General features: G+C 39.7%; 1 protein-coding gene across 4 annotated transcripts in view; it reads left to right on the forward strand.

The window, feature by feature from the left end:
• Nucleotides 1–12,229, forward strand: part of ntrk2a (neurotrophic tyrosine kinase, receptor, type 2a) — a 106,269-nt gene extending 94,040 nt beyond the window's left edge. For all 4 annotated transcript variants that reach the window (XM_022199091.2, XM_051951180.1, XM_022199092.2 and 1 more), the window contains 2 exons: nt 4,453–4,611; nt 6,993–12,229. In XM_022199091.2, coding sequence (XP_022054783.1) covers nt 4,453–4,611; nt 6,993–7,178 — 345 coding nt within the window. In that variant the 3' untranslated portion in view covers nt 7,179–12,229. The remainder of the gene's footprint in view (nt 1–4,452; nt 4,612–6,992) is intronic.
• The last annotated feature ends 15,025 nt before the right edge of the window (nt 12,230–27,254 follow it).

Here is a 27,254-nt window from a genome sequence, read left to right on the forward strand (position 1 = left end):
ACTCGGTCTTCCCACTGCTCCACTGTAAACATGACTTTCTTAATATTTGATGCCCCCTTTCTCCCCAATGACAATGAGATTTAATCTGATTCTCTCCATCCTGCTCTTTCACATGTTTTCGTGCCTCTGTTTTGTCTTTAATTCAGCCTTGTTGGAGCCTTTTTTGAAGACATTGCCCTTCACTTCCCTCCTCAGTGTCTCTGCTCTGAATACACTGAAACACACAGGGAGTTAACAAACATTAAAAAGATGTAGCTCAGCAGTTCAAGAGCGCCGTATTAATATTTCAGTCCATCAGGGGAAATGATCGGCCATGATGAATAAAACAAAAAGACTAATGGATAGAAGCAGGTTCAGATGCATCAGTGAATAAATACTGTCAGAAAGCTATCAATAGAAAAAGAAGAGAATAATTTACCAGCAGCAAACTCACTGCTGCTTAATATAACTGTTAATATCTGTTAATGCATGTGCCACTGTGTTTTTTTCTGTAACACAAACAATCAAGCATATTGAAAATATCTGTTTCTCAAATAGTTTAGAATGAGCAGGAAAATATGCAATTACAGTATTCCAACCAACACTGTGTTCTCATTTTTTTAATGTTGTTGGAATAGCTGTTGACTCACTAACTTATGGTTTAGTCGGTCTTTTAACATGTTATTCAAAATCTTTCCAGTTTTTAAATTAATTACAGCAAATTAGTACAGCATCATCAGATAGAATAATAAAATGCCAGAGCCAAGTAAAGGAAAGACAAATGGAATAAAAGGTCAATATAGGTGTATTTTACTGTACACTGTGACCCTGCACAGGTTCACATACCATCGTTCATTATGAACCCGCCACATCTGGATGTGACAGAGATAGAGGGACGACTGTGAATGATACACAGACAAACAAGTCAGCAGACGTAGTGTTACAGGCAGGAAAGCGAGGGGGTGGTTATGAAGAGTAAGAGCTGCAGAGATGGAGGCAGATACATTTTCCCACACGTAAAAGTGAACCTGATGGCTATCTGTGCGACTGTGCACATTTTATTACTCCATTAAATAACCCACTGACTAACATAGAAACAGGCCAAGTGTGGGAACCAAGCCATTAATAACAGGCATAAACCACAGAAAATGGATTGTGCTATCTGTGCAGAGCAGCGGAGTGCAGATCGGCCCATAGATTCATGTTTGGAGGAGAAGTGAGAGCAGAGAAGAGGTGCAGTAAAAAGGAAAATCAGCGTCGGTATACAGGGTTCGGTTTCATTTGCTGTTACTTTATCAACAGACTGAAAAATCCAGCACTGACATATTTAGCATGTTTACTCTCTGAAACCTCTATGACCTACAGTTGACTTTCTACAAGAATAAAAACAATGTCAAATTAAGTTAAGGCCATTTTGGACTGCATAGACAAGCAAACAGTCAGCATATCTACCATGAGTAGATAATACATGACAACTTGATCTTTACATTTAAATGGATATTTGTGTTTTTGGAATTAAACATTATGAATAGATTGTTTTTACTTAAACATGATGCGAGAGTTCATGTCCTCGTGTACACTGTCCAATGCTCTCTGATTGAACATAGATTTAACATAGATGTTACTTAGGGAGTGAATTTACATATTGATTAAAGACTTACCAGCTAAGACATCATTTGCAGCCCAACTAGAGAGCTGCAACTCTTTAGCTTGTGGTTACATTCAGTCTTACTGACTGATTTCTTTAAAGCAGGTGCAACTGCAGCATATTCTAATAAATTGGAAGACTTTTTTTTTTTTTAAAGGAAAGTCGGGTGAAAACTTGTTGCCAGTAACATCTTATCAATAGGATTTACACTGGCTGTCACTACTTGGTGACAGCTCCATTCTATTCACTTAGTTAAAATTAAGCAAATAGAAGGGAGCCTTCGATTGGATAATTACTGCAGTGATGAATATGTTTCTGCTGGCAACAACTTATTGAACCCTACCTGATGCAGTGAGGAGCTTCTCATTTCTTAAACAACCATGTTGGAAGACGAGTCCTGTGGTCATGGAAAGGATGGTAATCTGTTTCAGAAGGGTCATTTATTGGCCTGCAACAAGTAAAGAAACTACTAGAATTGAGTTAAGAACTGTCCAAGTCTTTATTGAAACCTGGAAGAATAGCGGACAACCATCATCTCCGAAGAACAAATGTGGTCAAAACAAACTCTTAGATGATTGTAGGAAGTCAATAGTAGAACTCATGCTATGTTTAATAGTGAAAGTATTGAAAGTACACAATACAAAGGGAACTTGAGGCATTGGGACTAAACAGCTGTGTAGCTCTAAGAAAACCACTGATCAGTGAGGGCAATCACAAACAAAATGCTTCAGTTTGCTATAGAGCATAAAGATTGGACTCTGGAGCAATGAAAGAAGGTGATGGTTGCATCAGGATAAGAAGAGAGGTGGATGAAATCATGCACTCATCATGCTTAGTGTCTACAAGCCTGTAGGGGTTAGGGTTATGATCTGGGATTGGTCAGATTCAGCAACATTATGTCCCCAAAGAATGAGGTCAGCTGACTACCTGAATATACTGAATGACCAGGTCTTTCCATCAATGCAGTTTTTCTTCTCTTTTGGCATGGGCATGTTCCAAGATGACGATGCCAGGATTCATGGGGCTCACACTGTGAATGAGTGGATCAGGGAGCATGAACATCATTTTCACACATGGATTGGCCTCCACAGAGTCCAGACCTCAGCCCCATTGAGAATCTTTGGGATGAGTTGGAGAAGACTTTGTCCGACTCTCCCATCATCAATATAAGATCTTGGTAGAAAATTAATGCAACTGTGGACATAAATAAATGCTGTGACATTGCAGAAGCTTTTCGAAACGATTCCACAGCGACTGTGCAAATACCAGCTTTAACACTACATTGTGTTTTTATGTTTATGGGGGTAATAACTAGTGTATGATCTGCTTTCATGAAGTCCAATTCTTTCTCATTAATGTCTTCCGACAAAAGAATGAAGTGCAGTAAAACATCATTTGGAAAAACTTTAGTTAGAACTTCATTTTTGAGTTTTTGAATTATTCCATGTGCAGTGAATCTGTCACTAAAATAAATTCACATTTATTATTATATTGGGACACAATGTTGTTGGTGTCAGTGTACTAGTTTTGCCATTTTCAAGAGGCTTGTTTTTCTCCCTGTTCGACATATCAGACAGTGTTATCCAGCTCTGCTCTCTAAGAGCAGATTAACTCACAGTCACGCAGATCACAAGCACCCAAGCGGTGAATGTGTTTGTCTTTATATTGCTTGTTCTGCTGTGGGATGTCATTGACAATGTCTGACAAAGATCTCGTAAAAAGTGTCTGACTTTTCCTTCAGTTAGTTTTATGATCCAAAACCTGCAGATATCTTTAAGTTGTGCGTGCTCTACACTCTGGTTTTTAGTTTGATGTTAAGTTGAGTAAAAGACATCAAAATATACTGCAGCATAAATTCTAAGCAGGAATAAGCTAAATAATAATGAACAATGGATTTACTGTTAGCATGTAAAAGAATGATGTTCCAAAGTCAGAGACAAGAAAAGATTGGAAAAATGTCAAAGGAGAAAACAGGAACGAGTTATTCTAACTGTGTCCGTGAGAAACGGATATTGTTTTTAGTGCAAACATAGAGCTGTAATTACATACTAGTGTGTTTTTTATGGCTGAGGCGTTCGCTCACCTTTTATCTCCGTTGCAGCATTAAAAGGTGCCGCTCTGACCTCTGCTGCTACGATTAGCCTGATCCAAGTCTGCAGTAACAGCAGAGTCTCTGCTGAAATGAACTATCAGTGTTTATGAACAGTAAAAACTGCAAATGAATACGGCAGTTTAACAGGCTCCACAGGCTCAGTTTAAATTATGCAATTATTTAATTAATTAAATTTCACTCGCATGGGACAGTAGCAGTGCACATCCAGAATATGGCAACAGTTTGTGCTGGATAACAAATGCATGACTGATTACATTTTTCTGCATCACAAAAACTGACCTATTATTGTTTTTCTGGTGCAATCACAGTTTGTTTGTCACATTCATTCTCTAATTGTTATTACTGGCCAGTAGATTAGTGTGTATCTTGCGAGCTTTCTTAACAGTACACCCTTCAGCTAAACCAAATTATCAGAAGCTACACTCGCAGTGATGATGCAATCTTCTGTGTCATACCATCAAACCTCACTCGCTGAAAAAAAGCCTCAGGCAGCAGTTTTGAGAAGCGAAATGTTTGCAGTGTTCCTTAAAAATGTACTGCAATGCCTGAGCGTGCAAGAAATCTGAAAAAGCTGCATGACCATGCAATTGAAACGCATGATGTCGTAGAACAGAATACAAGATGCCTCCCAGCTTTTTACATCTCCATTCTCTGATCTGTTCCCTGTGCGCTGTACTGACTTTCTCTGTTTATTTCTGTGTTTGCTCCAAAGGTCGGAGGTCACACCATGCTGCCCATCCGCTGGATGCCTCCTGAAAGCATCATGTACAGGAAATTCACAACAGAAAGTGATGTTTGGAGTCTAGGAGTTGTTCTCTGGGAGATCTTCACCTACGGAAAACAGCCTTGGTACCAGCTCTCCAATAATGAGGTACAGAACAGTCATTTCTGCAGCATTTGACTACTTTATGTCTACCTCTAAACACACCAGCAGACTTAAAAACAAGTTAGAATATTCCATAAATAGGCAAAAAACTTGTGAATGCAACCGATCCATTACATAAGAACAAAAGAAGTGTCGCTAAAAGCACAAAGTCACAATGATGTAAATGTTACCTTGGATGCACCTCGAGCTTAATAAGTGATGGTGAACAAGATGTTGCAGCCCCGAGATATGAAAAAGCAGCCACTCAGCCAAAGTAAATCTAAATATTTCATCAGTTTTGTGTGCAAGTTTTTCATAGGTATGAATTTCTGAGTCTTTTGGCCTCAGCCACCTCATCACATAAAGCTAATGCACATCACTCAGAAACTATAATTTCATTCTGTTATAGCTACAGATGTGAGGCGCGAGCTACTCACATGACACTTGAAAAAGGAGCACAGCTGCAACGGAATATTTTCCTCAGCTGTTTCACTGGTTTTTGCTCCTCTCACCAATCAAAGTGCAGCGGAAGAGAAAGCAGCGTTGTCAGGCTTCACCATGAAGCTGGAGCAGGGGCAGATGTGTCTTACATTCAGAGTGGATTGTGAATCCCAGTTTTTCAAAGAGACTTACAAAACTTCCCAGATTTTTTTTTTTTTTTTTTTTGTCCTGGATCGGACTGACTGTAGTCATCCAGTGACACCAATGTAACAAAATGTCCTGCTGTTTTTAATGCAGATTATTATTACTATTACTCTTTTGTACAACTAGAATATAATGACACTAGCATGAATGCATATTATAAACGTTATAGTCATCCATTATCTATCTGAACTACTCTTGTTAGATTACTTTCTCAATTGCTTGATTAATTGTTTCCTTAAACATGAATGAAAGCTTCCTAAAACCCAATTAGTGAAAACTGCAAAACAGCTGAAAACATTTTAGACATACAGAACTTTGAAATATCCCAAAATTACAAATGCATCTTGCTGGTTATTGTTGAGTTGAATGTTGATAATGAATAGTGTAAATGATGCACAATGCTAAGTGTAGCAGCCATAAACACAATGATTCTTGGCTGCTAAGATTTTCTCAAGTGTAAACCTCTTATACCTTCAGTAAAGCACTGACACAAGCGAACAGAGATGTATGAGATATGGTAAGATTTTTTTTTACAAATTGCAAACTACAAAAGAGGGCAGGATTAATTTTCTGTTAACTGACCAAATAATCAATTCGCTCAAATTAGAACAGATTGCTGACATTACAGGATACCAACTCCTTTTAATTGATCCACAGTATTAAATGCATGTCAGTGAGAAAAAGAGAAATAAACGTTCAGGATCCTGACCCGTTTTCCAGAAAACTCCTCTGTGTCACCGCCCTTCAACCCTTCACCTCAACCTTAACCTCACCAACCTGAACCATATTATGTCTTCAACTCTGGCTACCTCCAAAAATGAACCTTTGACCTCCTTCTTTGTCTTCTTTTCCCGTTTAAATCTATCAATTCTCTGCTGTTTCACGGTTCGCTCACCTTCTGACCCAAATCTGATGCTCAGACAGATTTTTTTTCTTCAAAAATTAGATATCAATTATTTAACTTCTTGCACAGACTGAGGACAGTCACAGAACGAGGAGGAGTAGCTGGCTGCTTGATTGGCAAAATGGTAGCTCTCTTCCAGAGTGGACCCTTAGTCATGTGGGATATTGAATGATAATCTTTAGATATTACAGTTTTTAATGGCTATATAAGCAATTTGTCTGATATATAAGCTGGTTTTGGGGGCTAACAAAAGCCATTATTTGGTATTTATTCCATGAGCAGAGCATGGGGATTTAATGTAGGAAATGATAAAAAGCTGAATAATGTTATAACTTAAGAATGATGTAGAAATACATCCAAACCACTGCCAGAGAATGAGATATACTGCTTGTACTGAGGAGGGCTTTACTGTGCATGCAGTAGTTCAGAAAGTGCCTTGAGTCACATATCCTCATTCTAAAGTAGACCTAAAGCTGAAATCTGCACTTTCTCATTAATATATAAGACACGACACTTGCTAAAATACTAAATTAACTGGATATTATATGTAGGTAGAGGTATCGGTGGAGACTTTTTCTCTCATCCTGCTGTGGAGAAATTGCCTCAGATTTGTCTGGAGGTCGACTCCGGTGCATCACTTCATCACTTCAGTAAATAATTTATTCGCCGTGACATTTTCACTGTATGCCACTGAGGCCTGGTGACGTAGCTCCACAGAGCAGATGGTCAATCATCTTCATTGCAGCTTCAACCTGCAGAAAGTTGTGAATTTCAGCTTTACCTGACTGCCGGGGTTTTGTCGATAATAAGCTGGATGCCTGTCTGTCTTCCTCCGCAGGTGATAGAGTGTATAACCCAGGGCAGGGTGCTGCAGCGCCCCAGGACCTGTCCTAAAGAAGTGTATGACCTGATGCTGGGCTGCTGGCAGAGAGAGCCGCACATGAGACTCAACATTAAAGAAATCCACGGTTTGCTCCTCAATCTGGCCAAGGCCTCACCTGTATACCTGGATATACTGGGCTGAACACAGGATGAAGAAGGAGAGTTTTGGATGTGAGTGTGTGTGATGTGTGCGTGCATTTAGGTGGGGATGGTTACCATATTTAAGTGTGTATGTGCATTTAGGGTTGCATGCATGTGTATGTATGTGTGTGTGTGTGTGTGTGTGTGTGTGTGTGTGTGTGTGTGTGTGTGTGTGTGTGTGTGTGTGTGTGTGTGTGTGTGTGTGTGTGTGTGTGTGTGTGTGTGTGTGTGAGCCAGGTTCGGACATTGTGGCACCTCTGACCCAAGTGCACAATGTTCCCGCAAGTGTGTGAGTGGAAGGCGCCGCTGTACAGGATGTGAAGCTATTATTAAACTCTTAAAGGCAATCAAAAAAATTCCTCAACTCATCCCCAATCACCTCTTTCCTCCCTGCCAATTTCCTCTCCTTTGTGCGTTCTCGACTCTTTCCTTCCTTCCTTACAGAAGAGACATTTACTAAGAGTAATTTAACTTTGGAGGAAGAAGAAAAAGATTCTCACTTCTTTTCAAATGCTTTAAAACTGACTGGGGCTAAATTTGATAAAAACCTGATTAACAGGACTTTAAATTAAGAGACTCATCCTTTGCTGCCTGTCGGACAACAGGACTCGTTTGAACATCCGGAAATTTCAAGGAGCACAGCGAAGAAGAGGGAAGATTTCCGGCAAAGCTTCGATCCTTTTTGCGTGTAAATACGAGACTGGTGAGACATTTCAGAGGAAATGGCTCGGTGAGGTGTTGAGCCATAAAGACACTGTGTTTTCCCTGCCTCTCGCCCTGTCCGTTTATCTGTCCGTCTGTCTTTTCGTACGTCTCTCAGAACTGTGTGCGCGTATTAATGTCAGCATTCATCCAACAAAGCTACACAGGTGATGATGAACTCATTGGTACACATACAGTGAATTGAGTGAAAAATGACCAACAAAGGAGGAAAAACAAACACAATGTGCTTTCCTTCCTGTCAGAGAAAATTAGGAGGTGCGATGAAAAGACAATTTCTGGTTGCTGATACAAAAAACAACCAGTAAGAGTACTGTGTTAACTGAGGTTTAACTGAACAAGAGAGCCGAGGTATTCTACTAGCATTTGTGAGTGCTGAACGCCAGAAATTGTAAAATAGATAAATAAAATGAAGCTTCGTCCATCCAGCGTTAACCTACAGTGTTAGCTCATGGAACAGACTGACTCATGATTTTATAGATATACACATTCAAACTGCATTTCACCATTGTTTTCTGTATTACTTTACTCAGGCCTCGTCTGCACTGTCATACAGCACAGGGTAACATGATGACCACTCCACCACCACCAACCCCCCTAAAGTGGCAGATGCTTCACTTGTGATGTCAAAGCGCTTCGTGTCGGAGGTCAATTGATTCATTTGTCCACAGCTGTCCAACAATCGCGAGATCGTGGCGTTGAGTTTAGGGATGGGGTGGAGGAGGGAGGGAGGGAGGGAGGTGTAAAGGTTGCTTAGGGAGGCTGGGTCTTTTGAGTGGTCAGATCACGGTCAGATGTGTGGGTGGCGGCGCTCTAGAAGGTGTGGTTCATTTGGTCAACCCATATTAAATCATCAAGGCTCTCAGCACTCAGACATCCTTGAAAACCACATCTGCACTGGAGGGGATGCACACGAGAACACACGCACGCACTGTATACCTTATCCTGTCATCCCTCCATCTCCACACACACACACACACACACACACACACACACACACTGGAAGACACTCAAAACGGGCCCGAGAAGGAAATTGAATTGTGCATGTTTTATTATTTGAGCGGTGCAGTGCTTTAGCCAGGCCCCGTCCTCTGTAATGGTGTAATGTATATTTCATTACAGCCTAATGGGCTCCATTAGCACAGTCTCCTCACAGACATTCAAGACTTATTGTTTTATGGCCAAGAAGGAGGGATGGAGAGGATAGGAGAGGTGAAGGAGAAGAAAACAGAAAGAGAGGGGCCTGGAATGAGGAGCAGTGGAGAGGAGAAAATAAGAGGAGAGGTAATAATGCATATTGGGGAAGAAATGGAGAGGAAGGAAGGGAGAGAGTTCAGAATGGAAGCAATGGGGTAGAAAGGAGAAGGCGATGGGAGTGTGAAGGTACGAGTGGGTCATATGGAGAAAGATGAAGGAGAAGGAGAAGATAGTGGAGTGAAAGGGAGGGAGGGAGGGAGGGAGGTGTGAGTGTCCTCAGGGAGAAAGTGAGAGTGAACATCCATCATTACTGTGGCCTGCAGATGTTCTGTAAGCCACAACTTCAACTCCACACTCCCATCACATTCCTATGGCTGCCCTCAACCACACACACACACACACACACACACACACACACACACACACACACACACACACACACACGTAAACACACTGAGACACGCACGCACTAGCTCTCCTCATACATTTTCCTGGCAATCCACCAACAGCTTACACTGAAAATAAACTCAATAATGTACCACACATCCCCATTATTGAGAACCACTTCACTCACTTACAGTACAGCTCACACATCTGAATGCTCACAGACACACTGTATATATATATACGGCTCACATGCATGCAAGGAAACACATTTAACGTTTGTTTTTTGCATTTTACTGGGGCATATTTTACTCTTTCTGGAAGTATTAAAAAAAACAGTCATACTCACTGCGGTTTCACTAACAGCCATTTTAATTAGATGTAAAACATCAACCTGGAATTTTGAAGTCTCGTTTGTTTTATTAACAACAGCACTTGATGGTATTGATGTTTGTGAATTTTGAAAATGTTGATTTGATTGATTTCTATTATTATTATTATTATTATTATTTATAAATAAGAAGCATTTTTGTACATTTCTTTCTATATCTAAGGTTGCCTTTTGCAACAACCAATTGACTGAAACTGAACACCGGTTTAGTTGATTATGTTTGAGCAAATGTATAAGATAATCTTCAGTGTATATGTATTTTTATGTCAGGCTCCCTCTTAACAGCGACCGAGCCTGTCCTCATGTACAGCCTGCTCTACAACAGGGATGGATATTTCACTGGTCCGTCGCATTTGTAGATCCGGTCTGACATACTGTGAAATTATTGTCGCCTGCCAGAGCACACACGTGAAGGGTTAATGGCTGCAGCATTAACAGTCAAGGCCAACAAGGTCCTCAAAATCCATCCCTGCTGTACAGTCAAGTAGAGTTTGCACTGAGTGAGCGCACTCAACACGATTCAGAAAAAACTTGCCACACAATATCTCTGTGCAATAACAGAGGGCAGGGTGTGAGCTGGAAAAAACTGTGAGAAACAAAACGCAGCGCAGACAAACGCCTCTGATGTCAAAAAGAGTAGCGTTACATGGAAGCAAACATCTCAGCTGGCTGTGCTGCTTGTGTGCGTACCCGCTGTGTTTTCCTTTTTTAAAAAAATAATCAACTATGTCAAGGTGGACGGCGGTAAAGCTGCTGCTGTTGCAGTTGCAGTAGGAGGCTGTGAGAGAGATGTCTGGTGTGGTGAAAATTGATCAGCACAGATCGTCCGTCTTCGCAGCGATGCCTCAGATCAAAGATTTTAGTCAAACACAGAAAATAAAAAACAACAGAGGAAAAACAACTGCTGTATGTATGAACGGACACCTCAGACAAGGAGGGACTGACAATCACAGACTTCTCTCTTTCTCTCTCTTATTCAAGTGACCTACTGTAAAATAGACTATTCAACCAACGTTCCTCTTCTATGCTGCCTATACTGTATGTGATAGTCTTAAACTTTGGTCTTTAGAAGTGCTACTTTTTTTTTCTTTTTTTGTAAAATGAAATAACAGCGAGAGGAATGAACAAAAATATGTGTACAAATGTGAATAAGCTGCTGGAAGAAATAAGCATCGCTAACTGCTGTGTCCAAGACTGTGTCAGTATCTAGATTGTACTATTTTCTTCTTTCATCTTGGAAGTGGTGGGCAGAGAATTGGGAAGCTGCATGGGACTCACAAAAATACACAAAATGACATATAGCAGCCCCCGGGATGCGGAGCACTGTTTGCTCATTCCCCCGGAGGTGTGTTTGTATGTGTGTGTGTGTGTGCGTGTGTGTTTGTGTGTGTGTGTGTGTGTGTTTGAAGAAGGCTGATTGATGCTGGAGTGAGTCAGGAGGGATCTGTAGGCCGAGTTCAGTCTCCAGCCAAATCCTAGTTCAAATGCAATGAGATTCGACACAGGAATCAGTAATCGATTTGTTGTCGCTGTTCACCAATTCATGATAAATGACTTTACCCAGTCGTGTAGGACTGCGGTTGGTATTATGGCAGCTAAGATTTATGGAATCAATCAATTGCTTTATTTATGACTCTAAAAATCAGTCTTCTTCTTCTTGATACAACTTCCTAAAGCCTGAGTTTCACGCGGGTATATCAGCAATATTTACAGATATTTTTCCTTCGCCTGTCGCCTCACTTCAACATAGTTTGAGCTAAAGTTTGGGCTAAAACCACGTGACTCAGTGCGTACCGAAGCATATTCCACTAAAGTCAGATACACATCACAACTTTGAGTGTGTTATGATCCATATCGCGTTTAATCCCCCACTCTCGCACAAACCCAACATCAAAGTCTAAGCTAATAGAGCTGAAATATCATAAAGGTCATCTTTGAGATTACCTTTGTGCTTGGATGCTTCTGGAGCCCCAATGCCCTGAAGAATGTAATACCAGGAAAACTGCTTCTCTACAAAGAAAAAAAGAAAAAAAATGAAACTGTGATTTGCTATATGCAGTATCTGGTTTTTTGGTACCATTTTTGTTTTGCTATTATTATTTTGTTCTGTGCTCTATGTCTCTTGTGTTTAGAAGATTTCACTGCTGCCACCGTGATAGAAACAAAAACAAATTTAGGATGTTTTTGTGGGTGTTTGGAAGCTTATAAAGTAGGACAGAGGGCAAAACTGCTGTGAGGTATATGTATGAACGAGCTGTTAAAATGTTATTCCTATGCCTAAAATTTGCTCTTCAACATGTAAGAAACATCTGTATTGCAAAGCACACAAAGTAATTAAAAGCTGGAAATATTGTGATGGATGCAGCTAGTGTTTGTGTGTGCAAGCAGGTTGCAAAAGTGAAAATTCTGATGTCACCTATCACATACGCACACACACACACACACACACACACACACATAGAAACACACACCAGAGGGAACTTGTACAGTCATACAGTTGCGTGGTGGATGTAATCGTAGTGAGTCATGGTGGTAATGATGATGATATAATGACTTCTCTCCGAAGGTGGACCGGTCTGTCGTGATACAATGTAATTAATAAAAAGTGTTATGTCACAAAAAAAAGTTCCTGCAAGCGAGTATGTGTGTGTGTGTGTGTGTGTGTGTGTATGTGTCATAGAAAGACATACAAACAGAAAGGAGAGTTAAAAAGAAGGGGCTTTGCAAGAAAAAAAAGTACTCAGGCATGCCCAAGGCAGTGTGAGAAAAACAGAAAATATGCTAAATTGAATTCAGTGAGAGACCTGGAGTGTTTGAGTGATGCTACATCTCTCACATTCCATTAATCCCAACACAAATCCAGTGTATTTTAAGTAAAAAAAAAAAAAAAAGAGAGAGAGAGAGAGAGAGAGAGAGAGAAAACACTTGCTTGGTTTGCAGATTAACAGCAGGCAGAAGGCTTTTGCAAGGAACTGTACTAGCAAATTGGACAGGAGAGTATGCGTAAATCCCTGATGCAATTAAGCAACAGCTGAATTAATATGTTCTTTTTACACAGAGCTCTGTCTACAATTTATCTTTTAATAAAAATGCCACTGGAAAAGGAAATGAGAAGTGCATGAGGCGGCACAAAAATTCACCTTGGTGTGGGGAGTGTTTGGATGCAGAGGAAGGGGAAAGTGCCTCGACTCAGCAACCTGCCTGTGTTTGTGTTTGCATGAGTGTAAAGGATGTGAGCGGTCGCCGTAGACCTCTCCTTCTTGTACAGTGGAGAATTCCTGCATTCAGCACTTCAGCCTCATAAATAACCCTTTTAATCAACAAACACATGCGCACCAAGTGTGTAGAAATGGTTGTAAAGACATGTCTACTGTACATCTCAGACAAATACAGAGTAGCTTCTGCCGCTCTTCTAATCCTGAAGGTTGTTTTGATGGTTGAGCTCCAGAAATTAAACCTGAAATGGCCCGAGTTTTAAATCCAGCTAAACGTCTTTTCACAGCATTTATTTCCACATTGAGATCTCGATTTATGCCGCTTAACCTCAATAATTGCAGTCTAAAACTCTTCTTCATGAAGAAAAAGACAAGACTAACAGACTCTACAAGAGTATGGCAGCAATTAAATTCAGTAATTTTTAATTAGAACTGATTTGTTTTCAGTAATTATTTAAGTAAAACTAATTTACTTTCTGGCAGATTGTTACAGCAGTCTGTAGAGGGAGAGTTTGATCAAAATGCAGTTTGACTGTGGATTATTGCTCAGTTGTTTTCAGACATAAAATTTAGTTTTCACCAAAATAATTTTTAAAAAAAAGTTTGTATAACAAAAAATTAAAATCATATCTATTTCTTCTTCATCATAGAATAATCACAGTGCATACTGTTCAGTTTATTCACATTTCATCCAGGGAATACAATACATTGTCTGTACAACAAATATTTTTTTGCACAATTACTGGCCCGCAGTTGTCTTTGAAAGTAGCTAAAATGGCAAAAAGTTATACTAACACACAAAAAAGTTCACCTTCAGCTGAAGCATCTGTCCTCCAGTGTCAAACTCTGAGCATGCATCATTCTGCACACTGATGGTTGAACATCCACATGACAACGATCAAGACATTTTTTTGAGTGGAGGGGGATTTTAATTGCATCTGTTCAGAAGTTTGATCAAATTTATTTGTACAAAGAACTTAATCATTAGAGTGTCAAAAGGCTGAGCAAAACTAACATGCAAATTATGGGTTTAATGACAAGCCCGTCTGATGAGAAAAGTTGATGGACTCCTACAGAAACTCATTACAGAAAAAAAACTGGAAACAGACCTACAGCAGGTAAAGACAGAAAATTTATGAACTAATGGAAGGCAAAGAAAATAGAATAAACACGATAATAATGTTCAACTGAACATCATCAGTGGCGAGAAAATCAACAGTATCATTATCATCAGCAAGGTCGTGACGGCAGGGACAGCTGGTGCAGAGACATTTGTGGGGAAAAGTCATAGAGCACAAAGGATGCTGTCACTGCACCACCTGCTACACCTGACATGGTGCCGTGATATAGTTAATCCTGCTCTTTTTGAAAAAGTAACTAAGCATAATGTTGAAAGAAAGAAAACAAACCTCCAAAGTATTGTGTGTAATTGATTACAGACTGTGTTGGTGCACTTTCAAGCCAATATGTGCACTCAAAAATGATGGTTTTCAACAAAATGCAGCCAGGTATTGTGCATGCTACACTCTCTGTAGACTAATACACCACTTTGTTCCATTTCTTGATTTATAACAAAGATGTGAGAAATATGTTTGTCACAGACACAGCAGATGAGCTTCTTGTTCCTGTAAAACATTGAAGATGGAGCTCAAAACCTCTCAAATGAGCGGTGAAACGTCTGAAAGGGTGACATGTCAGCTGGACTGAGTAACTGAAACCCTGGAAAGACAACATCTCAGCACCTTTCTCTATTTTCAAGCCAAGGAAATAATGATTGCCAAACCAAGGCTCAGAGTCCCCATCAAGGGTGTTGTACATCAAAGCCTCATGATGCCATTACTAACTATAGCCTGCCTGAGCTTTAATACTATACTATTAGCAGCAGCCTCAACCCAGTAGAACTAAAAGCAGGGGGATAAAACAACTGCTGCTCAGAGGAAATCTGTGATTATTACAGAAACATCGGCTCAGAGACAGAATACAGAACAATGGTCCTGTGGAGACAAAGACAAGGCATGCTGAAGTTGCTTCGTAACAGCGAAGAGCAATTAGAGATTTTTAATGCGTTGACAAACTTTCATTAGTGGTTAATCCCTCACTGCTGCACCTGCGTGATGACATCATTGCCACCACAGAAAGGAGTGCTTCTGTGGATGTGTTTCCCTACAAATGTCTGCATCTGTTTCTGCATCACTGATTTATGGCTGCTCCCTGTTGCTAATAGCAATACAAAGCATAATGAACGGTACTTAAATGAAGCTTTGTTCCATCTGGACATCCTCATTTGTTTAAACCAAATTCAACTGAAAATACCTTCACAGATTTTTTGAATTTGTGTTGGTTACAACAGGAAGTGAGGTGCATTTCTGTTGCCTATAGATAAAGATAATACCATCAACAGTTTTTCAGACATTTTTCATCAGCATCATAAGAAAGCATTCCACATATCCAGAAATGTGTTGCAGGGCAAGGCACAAGGTAGTGTGCTGATGCATGCGGAGGACAAAATGTGATTACTCACAAATCAGAGCTAGAAAGGAAAAACGTTTAAAAAAAAAGAAAAGAAGATAAAAAAAAAACAAAAAACCTTTGTGTATATGTCACAAATCCAGGAATCTGGACCCAAGCAGAGAGCCACACGACCAGAGCTGGGTGGAAGGAAACAGTTTTTATTGTTGGATGAATGAGTTATGGAGATGGGTGAGTTTCTGACAGCTGGCGGCAGATGAAGGAGGGAAGCCGGTGGGGAGACAGACGCAGGGGGAGTGGAGTCAGGAGTCCAGGGGAGAAAGACGAGAGCCGAATGATTTTCTGATCAGTTCCAAGGGGACTGGGCAGGAGAAAACCCAGACAGCTGGAGTCTGGGCAGAGCAGAAACAAAGAGATGTCAGAACCTCCAATTTTGCAACGTACCTTCGAAGTTGGCTAGAACGTACTGACGGGTAGTCAAGTTCAACAATCTGGCAGGGTGTGGATGGTTCAGCCGGTCTTTATTGCAGCAGGTGTAATCTTGGCATTGAGTTTCAGCTGTCCGGGTCTCACGGTGAATCTAATCCCCTGAGTGGCGGCAGCTGTGAGGCCACACTCCACTCAGGTGAAGCGCTGAGGAGGGAGAGCAGAGAGAGAGGGAGAGGAGAGCAAGAGAGAGAGAGAAAAAGGAGGGAGGTGTAGAGGAGAGTAACGGGAGAAAAAGGAGGGAGACAGATATGATATTTGGGATGCCAGGTAGGAATAGGGTGAGGAGAGGATCCTGACAGTATATATGCTGCCGTTCAAAAGTTTGGGGTCACCCAGGCACTTTCATGTTTTCCATGAAAACTCACACTTTTATTCATGTGCTAACATAATTGCACAAGGGTTTTCTAATCATCAATTAGCCTTTCGACATGATTATCTAACTTAATGTAGCATTAGAACACAGGAGTGATGGTTGCTGCTGGAAATATGCCTCTGTACCCCTATGTAGATATTTCATCAAAAAATTACATTTCTGTCTATCTGTTTTTGGATTGTGGGAGGAAGCTGGAGTACTCAGAGAAAACACATGCATGCACAGGGAGACCATGCAAATTCCAAGCAGAAAGATCCCAGGCCCAGGCCAGGACGCAAATTCAGAATCTTCTAGCTGCATGGCAACAGCGCTAACCACCAACCTACTGTGGACATCTGTTTATATCTCCTATATATATAATGGAGATATGACCAGACTTCTTAATTGAAACTTCTAATCGGATCAGACTGTAACTAAAATGAATTGACAAAGTTAATAAAGAATATAATATTATTTCCATATTCTTTGCAAAAAACAATGCCTCACTTGATATATTCACAGACTGAGTCAGTTATTTTTGTGACAAAGATGGTGACAGTTTATGTATTTTATGTATTATCAAGACAATGTTCACTAATAGAAACTAAAGCACCATTAATGCTTTGTATGGTCAAATTTAAATAGTTACAGCACTTGAGTAAATTTAGATAAAGATTGGGGTCTTGTGTAATTTAAGGTAAGACTACCTGATTTTATCTTCAGTTTTGCTTATAAAATCTGAGCGAGAAAACAAGTTATTTTTTCTTTTAATCTGGCTTTGTGACAGTTATGTTTAACCACAGACTGTAAGGAAAATAACAATAAGTTAGTTTGTAGTAAACTGCACCAGCTGCAAAAAGATGGATGGAAAATGTTCTGTGTGGATCACAACATACAACGTTATGGATCCAGACAATTTACAGGGCAGATTGGGGTCTTGGTGGTTCTAAAGGTAGCAATACTCTCTATATATTGGATCATATGATTGCTGTCCACTTGGAATCAAAAATCCATTTGTTGTCTGAAATTGAGAAGAAATCTGGTAATTTCTCACCATTACTGAGAGGTGCTTTGATTTATTCATGCAAAAAGTTCTAAATTCTCCAGAAATCTTGTGCTGTGTCATCCACGGAGTTTGACACACTTTGAGAGTAATGGCATTGACATGGTGCTACAGCCCAGACTGTAAATAGCTGCTATATGAAATAGCAAGAAAAAATGTCACAGTCTCTCAGAAACACCCATAGGCACCCTGTATTTTTTTTCTAAATTGGATATGAGGAGTGATGCAATCATCTGTGCAGCAAAATATACGTATCCGTTGTGGCACGAATAGGATCACTTCGGTCATACACATGGATGTGGAAGAATGAGTTGGCCTGTGGTGTTTAACTGAAACCCAACAATGACAAAGGTGTTTCTGTTGCCGAAAATGAACCACATTAAAACTAATGGGGAAAAGTTATTCTCCTGATCCTTCATCCTGTGAACCACCATACAACAAACATTTAGTCTAAGGTTTCTGCAAGTGAACATGGACCATTATCTGCACAGCGTATCACGAGTAAATACATGGGATTTCTGTTCTCCTGCCACCCAGATGAGGCAATAATATAGAGAATTATTATTTTCATGGGTGACCTGTTGAACTGTTTGCTTACAAGGTGACTGGAAAACTAGTTGACACAATAGCTTGCTTAAAACACAAACAAAAAAGGTTAGATTTAGATACTAATGTTACAAATGCGGATTTTATTACAAAGAGACCTCTCAAGTGAATTTCAATGATAAAGGTGCTCTCAATACATAAGGCTGCTCTCTCCCAGGGGACACAATGGAAAACACTGAAAAACAGGACAAACTCATGAACAAGAGCCATTCCTCATCTTCTGTCTCCTCCTGCTCCTGCAAGAGTTTCCTGTTCCATTGAAACGGAACAGCCAGTGGCTTTATCAAGATTTATGAGCTAGATCATCATTGGAAATATAAGACACTTGTTGGGGCACAAGGGGAGATGGGAAAGGAAGGGGAGCAGGCAGAGAGAGAGAGGAAGAGATGGTGCAAGCTGAAAAGATCGAGGGGGGAAAGTAAAAGGGCTACAGAGCGTGAGAAAAACAACAGAGATGAAGAAAGACAAACACAGATAGGAGGATTTTGGTAAGCACAGATGTCTAGACTTGATCCAAAAACCCAGCTTCAGTTCTATCTTTTATGCTCCTGCCGTTTTCCTCTCTAAATGTGCTGACATCCCATTTGAAAGCTGTTATCAAGTGAAACACTCCAAAAACAAGCATAAGTGCAGCAGCGATAAAGGGCTGAATGGACTGGAGACAAATGGAAAATGAGGTGAATCTCAAAGTCCATCAGCCACAGTTGTTACATTACACAGCATCTCCGGATGATGCACTTATTTTTTCTCACTTTAGATTTTTTTTCCCTCTGAAAAACAACAATAATGCACCCATGAAAGACAGACTGTTGGGACAAAAGGAGCATACAGATCAGGGCTTTGTGGTGACATAATGCTTGTGTCCAAAGGCTCAGAAGCAGAAAGATTGAGGTAATGGCAGTCATGAATAATATCTACGAACTATTGAATATGTCTGTCTGTCTGACTTTGATGCATGAACAAACCTGATAAACCAGACAACTGGACATAGCCCCATTACTCAGCCCTGCTTCCATTTTTTCCCAGTGTTAATTCGCAGTATTGCTGCCAAAATAGACCACAACAACACAAGATGCATCTGTGAAACTGTTTTGGTTGGATTTTACTTTTTCTATTAGGAATTTTCAATCAAGGGATGTTTCACAGCTAAGTAGGGGAGGTTAGCAGCGAAACATTAATGCACATGTGTAATCAGATAAACGAGCAAAACCTGGAAGCTTTTTTTTTTTTTGGCTTAATGTGCAGGCAAGCAATTTTTATGCAAGTGAGCTGGCGCCATCTTTGGTATCTGGTGTCCAGTTCTCCAGAGCTGAGTGGCATCCAAATTAATGGGCTTGGAGTTCTGATAACATAAAAACTGAATGGGCACAAAAAGATGAGAGGTTTTGTGAGTATTTGGTGGAAATGGGAAATTGTCCTTCTGGTATTTATTTCAGTATTTGTGACTGAGCTTATGGCATACAGAGGTCTCTACAGCAAGGTGTTATTCCTCACATTTATGCACACAGGGAAGTACAGGGGGAGAGGTGTGCTTCTCAGCTGTCCCCCTTAGATAACTTCACGTCAGTTCGCTGCCTCATCTGAACAATGTATGCGTCTTGCAAGATACAGAGAAACACAGAGCGACAGAGGAGAGCAAAACACTCTGTCAGGTCATGTCTCAGTTATTCATATTGCACATTTAAAATAACTGCCATGGAGCCAATGTGCTTTCCAGCAGAGAAGTAAGAATGGCATTGTGGATTCACCTAACGAGGTTAAACATGAAGGTTAAGACCCTACAGTGTGATTTATTATGGTAATTTACCTGGAAATTTAAATATTATGGTTAAAACCCCACAGAATTGTATGAAATACAAATTTACCTGACTAAATTAAATTGCAAGGTTAGGACCCCACAGTGTTATTCATAATGGAGATTTACCTCAGTAATTTCAAAACTAACTGAGGAGACCTTCAGCAAAAACAGGTGAAGGGAGGACAACCATCTGCCTGAACCGGTTGGGATGACAGTAAAGGGGACAGCAGAAACTAAGAGGCAACACACAAAGCAAACAACAAACAAACACTGGGCTGATCAGTGGGACTAGTAGCTGCAGATCAGATTCATGCAGCTCCAGAGCCAGAAATACCTGCAGAGAGTTACAGGGGAGAGAGGACAAAACATTAACTACAGGAGACACAAGATTGATGACATGCAATAGTGCAAATAAATGCCAAAGATGAATACATATGAAAGACAGCCATATGAACAGAGTAGCTGAGGTATAGCATATTGACTACAGGCAACAACAGGTGTAACTAAAATATCCAAAGAGTAAAAGAGTGGAATCCAGCATTTGATAGGGCAAAAAAAAGAAACTGAGAGTGGACATAATGAGGACAAGCTTCAAGAAGAATGAACGATTCTTTCCACAGTGGAAATCAAATATTCTTCAGAAAGTTCTTCCCAACTCTGTTGCAGAAGTTCCCATAAATGTGTGGCACTTGTTGGTTATTTTGCTCTCACTCTTCTGTCCAGTTCATCCCAAAGCAGCTCCGTGGGGTTTAAGTCTGGAGACTGTGCTGGTCACTTCATGTTTTCAATCTTACCATTTTGTTCTTCGTTTCTAAGATAGTTCTGGCATAGCTTGGACGTATGTTTTAGGTCATTATCTTGCTGTAGGACGAACCCCTGACCAATTAGGAACATACCAGAGGGTACTGCATGGTGCTGCAATATGCTGTGGTAGCCGTTTTCTTCAGGGTTCCTCTTGTTCTGTACAAGTCACCGACCCTGGATCCAGCAAAACAGCCCCAGACCATCACGCTTCCTCCTCCATGTTTGACAGTTGATGTCACACAATGAGGAACCATCATTTCTCCTACTCAACAGTGTACAACAATCCTGCGTGATGAACCAAAGATTTCAGATTTTGATTCATTAGTCCATAATAAATTCTTCAAGTCTTCGGTAGTCCATTGGTGGTGTTTCATGGCCTAGGCAAGCCTCTTTTTCTAATTCTGATGCAGTGGCGGATCTTCCATGGGGGCACGGAGGGGCAGTGGCCCCCCCTGTAATCTGATTGGCTAACCCATGTGCCCTCCCCAAATTTCCATTGGAAATTTACATTACCGATACTCCGATTTTCGACGCTTCTGAATGCAACTTTGTTGTCCGACTGCACCTGAATGCACCAATGATGTTACTTTGATCTTTTGATTGTATTTCGTTTGGATTTGAAGAAGCTTTGAAGAGGAGAAGACGAGCAGCTGTGTACCTTTGCGGTAAGAAGACTATGGCCAATTCTCAGCACCGTAACTGTCCGTACTTGCGTTCTCACGTACTCGTGAAACGTCATCATCAAGACTCATCAAGACTGCATTGGACCAGACTAGTGTGCATCGATATGAATCAGTAGATAGGACACGCCCCTTTGAGCTGTGTGCTACGTGACGCTAAGCTAGTGGGGGCAAAGTTTCAGTGCATTCCGTTGATGTAGACGCCGTGAAAACGGAAACAAGTGTGCCATCTCATTGTGCTGCATACAATTGCACACTACAGTGATGATTGAGACAAGGAAACTTGGAATGACTTTTCATATATAAGAATAGTTTTTGGCTCTTTTTTCATTATTAAATCTGAGAGCTTCCAGTCTATGAGAGCTAACTAGTTAGCCACTAGCAAAACACTAATGCGAGCTAGCAGCTTGACAACCAAATCACAGATGATTAATAGTACCTGTAGTATAGCTGTACAAGTACAGTTGCAGTAATACTAAAAGTACAAGCAGCAGCAGTGTATATGTCTATGCACATTACTGTCAGATACTGGGCTGAAGTGTGGAGCAGAAGTTTGTCAGTAACAAAACATATTAAATAATAATTTTTAAAAATCCACAAATTTACTGGTCGCACATGCACGTGTAGATGAAAAATTTACTCGCACTGTCTCAAATTTTGGTCGCAAAATGCGACCATTTAGTCGCAGTCTGGAGCCCTGGTTTTGATGGATGTTAAATTTTCACTCAAAGCCACCAGGAGCTGGGTCTTTAAAATAACTGCCGTCTTGTTACAGAGTGAAAGTAGTGAGTTCCTCCTTAAGGTCAGAGATTGCAGCATCTGAGGGCCTTTTCAAAAGAAGGCGTAGTTGATGAAAGCGTTCTGGAGCAGGACCAGAAAGACCACGACCAAGCAGCCTTGAGATTTTAGGCAGTGTCTCCTTCAGGTGGGTGTCAACAGTGTTCACGGTCAGGTCTGTGGTAATCCCATCAAAAAACAAAACAGAGAAAAATCTAAATTATAAATCAACATGTAACCAAAGCACTCTGTGTATAACGCCATAGTATAGGGTGTAATTCAGAAAATGTCAAAGTATAGTAGACTTTTCAAGAATAGGATAGTATGGCCAGGAGTTCATAGTATAGCATGTCGGAAAAACAAAAAAACATAGATTATTATGTGGTTCAAAAAGTGCAAAATAATAAGATGTTGCCTAAAATTGTCATGTGTGATATGTGGTTCAAAAAATGTCATAGTGCAGTATGTTGTCAAAATAGTATGTTATTTAAGAAAACATCAGAGTAGAATATGTGTCCAAAAAATGCCATAGAATAATAGTTCATTGCACAAGTAAAAGTATAGTAATTTTTAAAACATTTTTAAAAGTTCAAATTCTTATATGTTGCTAAAAAACAAAAAAAATAAAAACAACAGAAACATCATAGTAATATGTCAATTAAAAAAGCCTATAGTATAGCTTGTCATCCAAAAAACATCAAAACTTGCTGTTTTCATTTCAGACTAGAAAACGCTTTAAGACCTTTGTCTATTTTTGCTCTTTTGATCGTTTTATCGTCTCTTCTGTTTAATTTGGCCCTCAAAAGTCTAACTGGTGTCTTTTCAAAGGTTTTGTCTTTAGTTTGATTCTTCTTAAATGTTTAGTTTTGCTCTTTTCTCACCTTTTATTCTTTTCTAATGTCTGATTTGATTTTGAAATGTTTTGTCTTTTTAATGTTTGTTTTTTCAAATGTTTTATCAGTTTGTTTAAAACATTTCCTTTTCTTTCCCAATGTTTAATTTTTAGATTAAATCTTTGTTAATGTTTTCTTTTTAAGTGTTTTACCACCTTTTAATGTTTAATTCTCTTTTTAAATGCTTCATTGTATTTTCTGTTGAATTTCTATTTAAAGTTTTGTCTTTAAGATTCAATTTTCTAACTAAACATTTAATTTTTTAATTAAATGTTTTGTATTTTTAAAGGTTTAATAATCTAATTAAATGTTCTGTATTTTTAAAAAAGTTTAATGTTCTTCTTGTTGAATTGTATTTTCTAAATGTTTAATTATCTACAGTATTTCATGTAAAAAAAATGTTTAATTTCATAATTACATTTTTTGTATCTTCTAATTATCTAATTAAATATTTTGTCTGTTTAATATATTTTAATTGTATTTAATATTTAATTTTCTTTTTTATAGTTTTATTGTATTAAATGTTTTTTCCCCTAGGATTTAATTGTTTTTTTTAATGTAGTATATTTCTTTAGTCTTTTTTTCTGTCAAGATTTTAACTCAACCTTGAAAATAAAACAAACCCTGAAACCACAATAAAAATACACTGACAGTCAATAGAAACTTTGACACCATATTTTTCAACATAATTTTTATTTTGACGCCCGAAACTGGATTTTCTTCATATGAATCATTTGTTTAGCATATTGGCATACAGAAACAAAAATCTAAAGTTTCAAGAATGATTTCAAAATAAAGACTTTCACAAAAGAAAACGGCACCTGCCAAACACAAAGTCACAACAGTCAATACCGAGTATGGCCTCCATTTGCTTCGATGCAGGCAGCAATCCGTCGGTGCATGCTTTGGACCAGGCTTCTGATTGTGGGTTGGGAACAGCCCATACGCCTGGCTACATCACTGTAGCTCAAACCGGCCTCCACCATACCCAGTGCCCGGAGACGTTGTTCATGTGATAGACGCGGCATGATGCTGTTCACTGGACTAACAATGGTGGCCTTTTTTGGGCCTTTATACAGGCCTTCAAAACCCATTCTCAAATTGTGCAGATACTCACTGAGTATTGCTTGGTGTGTATTTGGTTCACTTTTGCAAAGTGACCAACCCATGTGCAATGAATCATGACAAAATGACAACTCATCATTATCTCCACTACCAGGGCACTAGATCATCAGTAAATCCACAATGAATAATTACAACCCCCCTACAAGTAGAATTCTGCCTACATTTCTACCTCAAAGTTTCTATTGACTGTCAGTATACTTTTGTCACAATCATGAGTCACTCAGTTATTGAGTTTATCAATTCAATTTCATTGGTTTAGCACATTTCACACAGATGACCAAACTAAACAAGCAAAGAGAAAAAAAGAAAAAAAAAGCTAAAACTATGATTAAAAACTCAAACATACTTCAAAAAAGATTAAACATGGTAATAACATATGTTGTGTCCAGGGGATGGAGGGACTTTACTGAAGTCTTCTTTGGCTCACACAGTAAATCATTTAAAATAGAAACTTGATATTCAGTCTAAGGAAACCGCAGAGCAACAGAAGAACCAACAATATCTCCCATTTTCTTCTTTAATGAGTCGACTTTTGTGCTTTCAGACCAACGAACTACAGACTCTTCACAACCTGCTCAAACTCTTGGTACAGGACCTCACCACACGGGTCAAGAAGGTTTCCTTCCCATTTCTACTATGAAGCTCATCTTCTCATGCTCAAACTGCTGACAAATGTTTCTACTACAAAGTCTGGTCTCCAGAACTTCCTAAAAACTCTCAAAGTCTGTTCTGCTGCATGTTGCTTTGTAGAACTGTTCCAGAAAACCTCACTAAACCACATAGAGGGATCTCAAGATAGTCGTCCAAATGAAACCGTACAAAAACCAAACTAGCACAACCCAAACGCTGAAGTCTCCTGCAGCCTACCAGAAAACCTCTTTAAACAGAGAATCAGGACAGGAACTCTTACCTTCTGGACAACCAACATTAGTTCACAAACAAGAATACAGAATGTGTCTGACCAAAAACCTCTAAAGACTCACTACAGCCAAGATAAAGACACAACTCAGCTGCACAAAATCCACTAATCATTGCACACATTAGCACCATGTGCTAACTGCGGCTAAAGAACCACATTTATCAAGACAACTATCCAGTATAAAGCACTAAAACACACCAAGAAACACAATAAAGACGATTTCACTGATGGAAGCTGCAAGCCAACGCCTAAAGAACAAACTAAAGCAACAGAGCCAAACCCAGTTCAGTGAAGAGAAGCAGAGGAAATGTTTGACTGTAGTGAAATAAAGGAAGACACTGAGCTGCTCAGGTGTTCCTGATAACACCAAGCAACCACCTGGACAGCCAATAGGAACACAGCTTACTGGAAGTCCAGAGGGCTGGCTTAGTGAAGTAAATTTAGTTTAAAGTTGAAGCAGAAAGTTAAGAAAGAAAGTTGAAAACTACCTTCTGATACCTGAAATCTCTGAGTTTTCACACAAAGAACACTTGAACATGTCAAACTGGTTTCATAGTAGAACCATCACTGTAAAAACGTCATCGTATGGTGTGTTGCTCAAAAACATCAGGAAATATTCCACCTACAAGGTCCTCACACATCGGCCTTAAAGGAACATTCCACCAAAAATCCCTGGACATGCACCTAAAATGTTGGTTTAGCCGAGTATTCCATCCAAAATCCTCAAAGAGACCTGAGGGGCTGGTTAAAAGGAATATTCTACCTAAATCTTCAACTAGGGCAGTATGTGTCGCAGCAACAAAAGAAAGAGGTCCTCTCTGGGTGGAAGAACCGCGTCCGAGTGGCAGCTCCCTTTCTGCTCTTACCTTACTCACTAAACTGAAGTGCCATGGAGGACTCAAGTAGTTGACGTTTCCTGCTGCAACCTTCTCTTTTTCACCTTTCTTCCACGTCCGATCACTCCTGAGTGATGGAGCTGATGACGCTGTAATTCACATAAACTAGGAAATGTGTCCATCATAATTTGAATGTTAACAGTCCAAAATGAAAAGGTCATGTACAGCTTTCCTATTTGGTTAAAGAGCCAAAAAAAACAAACAAACATGAAAAATACTTTGAAAAAGCGAGAGATCGGTAGCAGCTTTCTTTATTTTTTTACTTTTCGGTGGCCCCCCTAAAATATCTGTTGTACCCCTCTGTGCCCCCCTACTAAAATTAATCTGGATCTGCCCCTGTTCTGACATTTTAGCAATGGCTTTCTTGCTGAAACCTGACCTGTCAAGTCTGCAACTCCAAGTCTTCTCTTCACAGTTGAAACTGAGACTTCTTACTACGATCACTATTGAGCTGTGCTTGAAGCTGTTGTCCTGTGAGCCGCCTATCACCAAGCTGTTGGCTCTCAGAAACTTGTCTTCTGATTCTGTTGTGACTTTGAGTCTTCCAGACGTCTTCCTGTCAGAGTTTCCCCAGTTTCTGATTGCCTTTTGATGCTGAAGAAATCTGTACTCACTGAGACCTTGACTTTCTTTGCAATTTCTCTGTAGGAAAGATCAACATTTTTAGGTGTTATCATGGTCTGTCTCTCTTCTATTGTTAATTGTCTTTTCCTCTCTATTTTTATTTTCTGCAGTGCGATACTGTGCAAATAATGCTCTGGATGGTATGGTACCAACGGTGTGTTCCAACACTACTTTTATGCAGACTGACGGGGTTGTAAGTAATCAAGAAAGGTTGGGACATCTGTAGGATTTGGTAGCACCAACTTTCAAGACTTGATCAACCTCTATTGCTGCAGAACAGCTTTAAGTTGTTAATCTATTTCTTGTTCCTTGAAAAAGGCTTTTTTGTATAATTCTGAAATGTACATTATTTTTCAGTTTTGGTTATCTTTATCTTTTTTTTAACCTCTGGCAGTTCACCACTTACCTTTGTACCATTTGAAGCCATTCATTGGAGTTGAACTACTTAAACTTCAATAAAAAACTTGAAAAACTGGGGTGTTCTAAAACTTTTGACCGGTTGTGTAAGTGGATTTTTTTCAGTCGTCCAATGGGCGATATATTCAAACCAGCTGTTTACATAGATAGTGGCTGCAATTTACTCACACTGTGCTGCGGTTAAAACACCAAAGTGTATTTTTCGGCCTCATGTCAAATGTTTTCTTGGGTTTTAGTTGTGTAGGATCAGCAACTTAT

The sequence above is a fragment of the Acanthochromis polyacanthus genome, chromosome 7, assembly GCF_021347895.1.
Source record: "Acanthochromis polyacanthus isolate Apoly-LR-REF ecotype Palm Island chromosome 7, KAUST_Apoly_ChrSc, whole genome shotgun sequence".
Classification (NCBI taxonomy): Eukaryota; Metazoa; Chordata; class Actinopteri; family Pomacentridae; genus Acanthochromis; species Acanthochromis polyacanthus.